At 41.6% G+C, this 8900-nt stretch overlaps 1 protein-coding gene across 1 annotated transcript in view; it reads right to left on the minus strand.

Moving 5' to 3' along the window:
* Positions 1 to 3305: 3305 nt before the first annotated feature.
* TGIF1 (TGFB induced factor homeobox 1) overlaps positions 3306 to 8900 on the minus strand; it is a 7962-nt gene continuing 2367 nt past the window's right edge. Inside the window, exons 2-3 of the mRNA XM_031066577.1 lie at positions 5690 to 5916; positions 3306 to 4363 (exon numbers count right to left, since the gene is read on the minus strand). Of these exons, the coding sequence (XP_030922437.1) occupies positions 3797 to 4363; positions 5690 to 5872 (750 nt within the window). The 5' untranslated portion in view covers positions 5873 to 5916 and the 3' untranslated portion in view covers positions 3306 to 3796. The remainder of the gene's footprint in view (positions 4364 to 5689; positions 5917 to 8900) is intronic.

The following is an 8900-nucleotide window of genomic DNA, read 5'->3' on the forward strand; positions in this document are numbered from 1 at the left end:
CTGGGGGCTCCCCGAGCCAGCATGGCCGGCAGGGCACAGCCATGCAAGTTAGCCCAGCTTCCAGCTGTGCTAGCCCCATTCCTGGTCTGCCCAGGCCACAGGATCCTGCTGTTATCCGAGCCAGCATCACCCAGGAGAGCACAGCCATGCCTGTTTGCCCCATTCCCACTCTGCCCAGGCCACAGGATCCTGCTGTTATCCAAACCAGCATGACCCAGGAGAGCACAGCCATGCAAGTTCTGCTCAGCTTCCAGCTCTGCTCGCCCCATTCCACTCCATTCCCTCCCCCCCAGCACAAGGCCAGCTGCTGCAGCTCCAACGGTTTTACAGCCCTGCAGGCTGACCTCACGGCACAGGCTGGGAGGGAGACATGTGGGACACCACAAACCATCCCCCCCACGACAGACACCACCCCCTCCCTCCCTGCACGCAGGCAGCAACGACGCCAGGGTCAAGATTCCCTCCCTATTGTAATTATTTTTGCTTTGCGCAGATTTATCACATGCAGCTGCCACAACTTGTTTACAAGACACAAAAGCCATGAAAACAAGGTTGATGAAGTCTGCGTGTGAGCTGTTTTCCCTGGCAGGAATTTGTCATACCTCTTAGCTCGCTGACGCCCTGGCTGGCCACACAGACTCCAGTAACACGCAGCAATGCCTTCCCTTCAGCTTCAGAGTAGCCAAAGTGTGTGTTTTTAGCCAGAGGTTGGGTTTTGACAAAACTGCTTTGCATTTAGGTTTATCACTGCTGCAAGAACAGCAAAACCACCCATGTTGTCTCATTGCTTCTTTATATTTTTCTTTTCCATGGTAAAGTAAGTTTCACAAATAACTTTTTGTTTGCTCTACCAGGGATCTGTGGCCAGCACTTGAAGCCTTTGGTTTGTTACTTGGACTCCTGCTCAGTTCAGGATCCTAGCTCCACCCAATGCCCTACATATACCGACCTTCCTGTGATAACTTTAGATAAAGTTACTCCAGGTTTATGCTCAGAAAGAATAGGTTTAGGTAAACTTCAATAGCCAGCACCAAAACTATCAGTGCTAGATTACAGGAGAGCAGAAACTCCCTTTTGATATATTTTAGTGGGCACTCAATATGAGTCATTTTCTTCTGCTAAGTTAAATAACACCTCAGGCTAGGGAAAATCTTTTACATGGTGTGGTGTCAGGTGCTACTCAGCCACAGCCATCTGACTTATGACTACAGCCAAACTTCTAGGTGTAACCTGAACACAAGCCTTAATTTAAGAAGCATATAACTAGCCTCAATCAAAATTGGTCACCAGTGAAGTTCCCAGGGTAAGTCAGTCAGCAAAATGCAGTCCTCATGACACAAGCAGGGCTTTGGTGGTCATTTACACTAATACCACTTTGTATAACAGTAAATGAAAACAGCAGAGAGACCACAGGCTTTTACTTTCAATGAAAACTGTTAACCTGAATGGCAACAGCTTTCTTCCTCATTCTGTTTTCATTTTCAGTACTGCAGCTGCTATAGTGAAATTACAGAACTGGTCAGCTCAACCAGCAAAGTTTTCTTCTTTTTAAACTTGAGGACATTTTTTATTTTAAAGGGCAAAGTAATGAAGAGTAAAGACCTCTGAAGATGCCCTTTAATGATCTGAGTGCCCCACAGCACACCAACATACTGCTTAAAAAAAAAAAAAACAAAAGAAGAAAATGTCGAGCAATTCAAATATACAATGCAAACATATTTGTGAGGCTGTTTTTCTTTCACTTGTGAAGCATGGGTGTAAGGAGTGAATAAAGTTCCTTCCTGCAAGAACAGGAAAGGACAAGGCATCTTCCAAACCTTTATCAAAGATGACACTCCACTTTGGGTGTGTAGCACCCCTTAAGATAAATCACCTATTCCACAAAACCATGTCTATTAACCAACTTCTCCCTTAACATGAACCTCACAGTGACAAAAAAAGTCTTCCGTTTTACAATTAGTCATTAAAAAACCCAACCAAACAATACATACATAGGTATCCCAGGAAAAACAGCCCAGAAGTATCAAGTACCGTGTGTCCAGAGACACTACACCAGGCTCTTCTGTACCCACCTGCAATGCCTTGAAGACAGAATATGCAGCCATCTCTATTTTCAAAATTTTTTTCCAGCTTTATTTCCAATTTTTTAAAAAATAATTCTATATTCATACAGTATATTAGGATGACTGTGTTACCAAAGCAGTCATAAGTAAACCAGTGTTTACTGTTTGCCATTTTGATTTTAAACATTAAGATTCAAGAAAGGCACAAGTTCAGAAGAATTCCAAAGAGCACTCCAGAGAACAAACAGAATATATCTGACACTAGAAAATTATAAAGGCCACAGCAAAACAGTATAGCAGTCATAATATTGTAGTCTTCTTTCTACTCATAATGATATCCTTAAATTCACCAACTCTCCTACTCCTCAAAGCCCTCCCCCAACCTCCCAAACAGACAACTGGTTTGTTTTTAAAGATTAGCCAGAACCAATTTTTTACCCTGGAGGTCTCTTATTTCATTGTTGCTGGAAGGATAAGGGTGGGTGACTGACATTCAAGTAAGTTGAAATGTGAGCTGCAAGTCTTGACTATTTTCAGTAATAAGTCATTTTGATAGCAAAGTCCTTTTCTGAAAGGTAACTTAGATTCTGTGGGCAAAAATACACCCCAATACAACAAGGATCTCATCTAAATCTTAGCCAACCACCTGTTAAAGTATCTCACAAAGACCTGGCTCCCAGAACTCAGATTTCAGTGCAATACAACCTACTTTATTTCAGTCTACTAGAATTACTGACTAAAAACCTTGTCATTGCTAGTCCAAGTAAGGCTAGAAGCCCTTACTCTCCCCTATCAAAATTTGTCACCAGTCATGTCTAGGAGCTGCATCACAAAGATCTGCAAAGAACACTTGTCTCAGCCCCTCTTCTGGCCTCTTCTTTTTATCTTCAGATCTTCCCCATGGGCCATCACATTTCCCAGCCCTAAAATATTTCAAGGAGCCAAGAGCTGGAACTCTTAGAGGGGCCAAAGGTTTCCCTCTGAAATTTAGTCAGAATTGCCTACATAGTTCCCTTGGGCCCCTTAAAAAAATTTCAACATGGGAGAACACAATCAGGTACTTCTGGCCCACTTTTCAGCATTCTTTTAAACATCTGATTAACAACAACTGCTAGTTTGGTTTATGGCTCTCTGAACCAAACAAAGTCACTATGAGCTCAAAAATATTTCTCACTTCCATTTGTTTCAAGGGTAATTCATGTTTTCTGCAAAGCTTGTATTCAACAAAATACTCTGCATGCATCACTTTTAAAGAAAATATTTTATTATATTATGGGAAAAAAAGCATGATCATCCAAAGTTTGTATTGTTAAAAAAATTGAAAATTTAGACAGCATGTCGGTATATTCCGTTCCACATGGGAATGATAAGAAGACTCTATATCATTACTAGATATTGCACAGTCTGAAAGGAACAAAACAAATCACATGATCTTGGGAAACATCTCACATTATGAAAAATCTACAAAGAAAACATTTAAAAAAATCCCAACGAAACACACAATCCTTTCTACAGTAGCTTTAAGTTCGTAATTCTTGGAATGACCGTATTCCACTGAAGACCATCTCAGTGACAGGAAGCTTCATTTCAGCAATCCCCTTGTGCAAATAAGATTATTAAAAAAAATAATAATAACGCAGTGAAGTCTTTTGATATCGTGTGGGTGGCAATAACCACACAGCTGTTAGATCCCTGCCTGGTAAAACAAAACGGGGAAAGAGAAGGAAGGGGATTTAGGCCATAAGTTTTGCCTGCAACTCCATCTCTGCCGCCCTTTTGAGTGCAACATCCACCAGAAGCTGAAATCCACTAAAATCCTGGTTAAGGTCTGGTGGTGTTGGAGGAGGAGTGTTGAAGAGCCCACTCTGTGTGTTTGCACCAGGTCCCAGTTTGGATGCGTCCTCGTGGCAGGAGAGGGGGCTATCTGTGAAGCCGCCAGCCGGGGGCTGCTGCAGGTCCGTGGTCTGGCCTACATCAGCTGGCTGGCAAAAGTGGAAAGGGGCATCTTTCAACGCAGTCACAGTCGTGTGGCAAATCACCGACGGCCGAGCCAGGACCGATCCCGGGGAAGCCGGCTTGGAAGAGGACACAGTTTTGCCGAGCGGCGCGGCGGCGGGAAGGAAGGCAGTCTCATCCAGCAGGGGAATGTAGTTCTTTGTGCTGATGGCAGACTCCACCAGGCCACCCTCGGGAAGCTTGGTCCCTCGCCGCGAGATAGTGAACTGATTTGGGTCTTTGCCATCCTTCCTCAGCATGTCAGGTAACAGCCTGCGGCGTGCATTGATAAACCAGTTGCAGACCTGGGAATATAATGACATCTTAATTTCTACCTTCATTCATTCCCAACTATGTGCCACTAGAGCGGACAGTTAGATTAATGAATCCCTCCAAGCAGTTTCCTTCACTGCACAACAAAATAGAGACCTACTGACAAGTTCTGGCATGCCTGGCAAAGGCCCTTCCCTTGTCCCAGTGCTACCGACTCCCTGCTCCTGTTACAGAAAGCCCCGGGACATCTGAAGTCCAAGCTAGGGGTTTAGTTTTTAACTCTGTGCACACACATTAACCTATTGGCTATTGTTCCCTAGCTTAGGTTAATTAACAACAGGAAAACCTTTTCTCTCTGAAGAGAGCCACTCCTCCCACAAATAGTTACTGATTTTCCTTGTTCAACTGACTGTGTCGACAGACATAACATGAATTACCTCACTTAAGTTTGTCCTTGTTTAAATATCAACCAGTTTCCTGGGCAATACAGGATAGTTTATAGTTTAACGTCTTTTTTGTCTTTACTACATAAAGGAAGTCTTCTTTATAATGTTGCATTAAGAAAATTTTACTCTATGGCCAATTATGAACTTTGCACTAAAGAATTAATATGGAAAAATTAAGCCCAGGACTCAACAGGAATGCTCTCTATTTAGCAGCTCCCAAAACCAAACCCTGGTTTACCCAAGTTCTCATGCAGCCACCTTCCCACAACATGGGATGCAGCAATGGGCAAAAGCTATTCGACCCAAGACGATCACAGAAGATAAGAATGATGCATCCAAGGGACCTCACAGATGCCAGTGGCATCCCAGGATGAGAATCCAAAATAAACATACAAACGCCTCATCCACACCTGCACTAACACCCCTGAGTAGCTCCATCCCATATAGGTTGTTCCACTGATTTTAATGGCAGTGATCATACACATAATTATATATGTCCATGTTCTACTGGAACAAGCCTCAAGTTGCCATTTTAGAAGTGAAGAGTTATATGCTAAGCTGCATATCTATCACCATAAAACCTCTGTTGACAAATAAATACCTTCTTCTCACAATAAATTACCTTGTACAGACACTTTATGTCTTTTGGGGCACAATTCTGCAAAAAATTAGCATGCATGCTCCAATTCATGACTGTCTGTTCTGCCACAAAAATAATTTTATTCCCAATAAACAAGATCATAGTAACACATAATCAGTCTCTATCTCTCCTTATGAGTGCCATTAGCAGGAGAGTGGCAATAAAAAAGGAAATCTCACATGCACTGTAAACATTTGTATCCGTGACTAGACCACAGGTGAATTAAAACAGAAAACAGCTCCTTTAGAAGGGAGAACTACTTTTCTAAATACCTGTAGTGTGGAAAGGTGTGTTTGTCGGGATAACAGCGCTTTTTCTTGCTCTGAAGGATAAGCATTGTATCGGTGCTCATAGAGCCAGTCCCGAAGAATCTGCACAGATTCCTTGGGCAGGTTGCCACGTCTCCGCCGTTTGCCTGAGCCAGCAGATGAGGAAAGATCCAGTGGGACATCCATAGTGTCATCATCCTCCGTTTCACTGCCTGATATTGCAACTACACCTACAATTGTAAGACAAGAACAATCAGCCTCCCAAATCCGTTAACTGCTTGGCTCCAGCACTGTATGGCACAGACATTTTATATCACATGAACTGTCTTTACTGTTACAGCCCCTCGTATGGGAGATTCGTCCTGCAGCGTTAACTTGTCATGCTGTAGCTCTTCTGTCAGCTGAACAAAAAAGTAGCACCAATGATCCGTTCCTAAAGGAATTCTTCTCTGCAAACCTTCATTTTCTTGTTCCCCTAGCAACCTTTTATCTGCTGAACGTTATCAGATAGCTTCTATCTAATGAGAATATTGTCCAAGTTTGCTGGCTATGGTATGCATCCAGCACTTTTTTTCAAGGATAACTAACCAGTGGCTGAACATAAGGTCAACAAGGAAGAACTTAAAACACCCCAACTCAAGCAATACGTTATTTAATTATTTCTTAACATCCTGATGCTTGTCTCTTGGGAGAGACAGGTTGTAGATTTTAGAAATGAATAATTACATCTATTTAGAAAAATTAATGGAAGAAGAAAAAAAGAAAGGGAAAAATTGTGTTTCTCACCACCCGTAAGGAGATTTTCACCTATTAAGGAAAAAAAGTGCAGAAAGGAAGAACCAGGTGCCCAAGAGTTCACCAGTTTATCAGGAAATGGACTCTCGTTGTATTCTGTATCAAAGAACCATGATCATATGGATGTACCAGTTTTTATCCTATTTTTTCAACTTTGTGGTTTTCATCTCATATTTTTATCCCTGGAAACGTGTGTTCTGTGTTATGCTTACTATAAGGGCTCCAAACTTAGCAGTTAACTGCATACCTCCCCTCCCTCAACACAAAGGAAGGAACAGATTTCACAATCTGACTATCCCTTTATATATGAACACCACACTACTAGTAACATGAAGCTATGGAATGTAAATCAAACAAACGAGCAAGTATTCAACAGTTAGGAAGGCTACAATTCTACTCCTTTGGTAGGATGCACAAGTCACTAGTTCCATAAAACACAAAGAAAACCACGCTTTAAACTCACCAGAAATTTTAGGAATCTTACAAACTATATACAAGTCCAAATAAGATACTACCCACATTCAACTAGTACAAATGAATACTCATTTCAAGTGAACTCACACTGGCTTTCAGAAGCAGTTTCAGAAACTATAGAAGGAAAACAAGCCCTTAATCTTTTTGTCTTTTGAACTTAGATTGGGGGGTTGATGGGTGGAAAGGAAGAAATTTGCTCACTTGTAACACCAAAACTAAAAACCTTAATAGTAAAGCCAACTAAATATCAAAAGTAAAATTTTCTGGGGGAAATCACCCATAAGTAAAAAATTCTATTTAAGGAAATAAAGTAAGCCCTAAACAACAAGAAATGAACCTGTGAAAATATTAAACTATATAAAACTATGTTATATAGATAAGGCACTTATGGAACTGAGAAGCAAGAAGGAAGTAATGCCCTTTAAAAAAAACCAACCAGCCAGCCACCAAAGCCCCCACCACCACACAAAGAAAGACAGAAGGTATGCATGTGCAAGTTTTCCTTAATATTTGGCAGGAGAGTAGGGAGAGAAACAGAGAAGGACCTTTCCTCACACTTCCAAACTTCAGCCAAAGCTGACACTGTAAATTATCTGTCCTTCCCCTATTTATGAATAGCTCCAACATCCTTAAATTTAGTTTAAGTTGTCCAATTTGAAATGCAGTTTTGATACGCAAGCATTCCCAACAGGATGATCAATCCACAATCTGTCTGGCATAGTTACTTCAGTAACTTACTTGGTATTGTTTCCATTCTCCCAACTGCTGATTTATGTAACTGACAAACACCAAACTGACATACCAAATTTTTCATCTGATGATTAGCTACATAAATTATCCAGTCATGGAATAGGAACAATAGGACAATATTTAAATAACCAACACAAGATAAAACTCCAAATTATGTAAACAGTTTCTTAATTCGTGTAGAAAGTATGTCAAAAGTTTGCCTTACAATGATTCCAAGCAAAGCACTTTGTCGTGGAAAGTGCTGTCATGCTTGCAACCTGACCTGAGAACATACCTTGCACCATGGGCTCCTGGAGCCATGAGGAACACTTCTGGGAACAAAGATCCTGCAGAGACAACAGGACAGCTCTGCAGAGCAGCTCAGCCCTTTTAAATTGAATTTAAAAACTAGCTAAAACTAGCCCATGCTATTCAGACAATGTTTTGAAGTGCACTGTTCTTGTTTGTCAGGAACCAGAACTGTTGCAGCACTTCAAAGGGCTGGGTTTTTTGTTCGTTTTTAAATATAATGGGCAGTGAGGCAAGACCTTGGAAAAGAGGGAGAGGCAAACAGCAAGGGCTGGAAACAAGAAGGAAGGAGAAACTACTATGAAAAAGTTAGATGTCTAATGGTCTGCAAGCAGTATTTACATGGCAGAACAAAAAGTACTCCAGGTACACACCACCCAATCTGAAGTGACCCTTCCAGGATCTACCACACAACTAAAAGACTCCATGGACATCTCTCTGAATTTCAGAAAACTGACGTAACAGCAAAACCTCTCCTAGAACTGTTGCTTTTCCTTTAGCTGAAAAAAGAAAAGATACTGTGTGCAAGCCAGCAGTATAAAAACGTTTCTCCCTTTCCAAATAAGATCTTTTGCTAAAGTAAAAGTTGTCATCTGACTAACCATAACCTACCTAGCAAGAAATGAGTCACCAGCGGAGCAAGCCCTTTGACCTGCTGGCTGAGTGTGTCATATTAATTGACACAGTAAGTTAGCGACACAAAGCAGGTTTTGGTTAAGCAGGAAACCCGGTGTAGTACAGACTTCTGCTCATTTAAATGAGCTCATTTAAATAGCTGATCAGCCCTCTGAACTCGTGGCAGATCTCTCAGGAGCAGGACAGAGCTAGCAGCAACAGGAAGTCATGGCTAGAAATCTCGCACTACCCCAGCTGATATTTTTTTACTAGAGCAGGAGCCACATCCTGG

The sequence above is a fragment of the Geospiza fortis genome, unplaced genomic scaffold (assembly GCF_000277835.1).
Source record: "Geospiza fortis unplaced genomic scaffold, GeoFor_1.0 scaffold53, whole genome shotgun sequence".
In the NCBI taxonomy this organism is placed as follows: Eukaryota; Metazoa; Chordata; class Aves; order Passeriformes; family Thraupidae; genus Geospiza; species Geospiza fortis.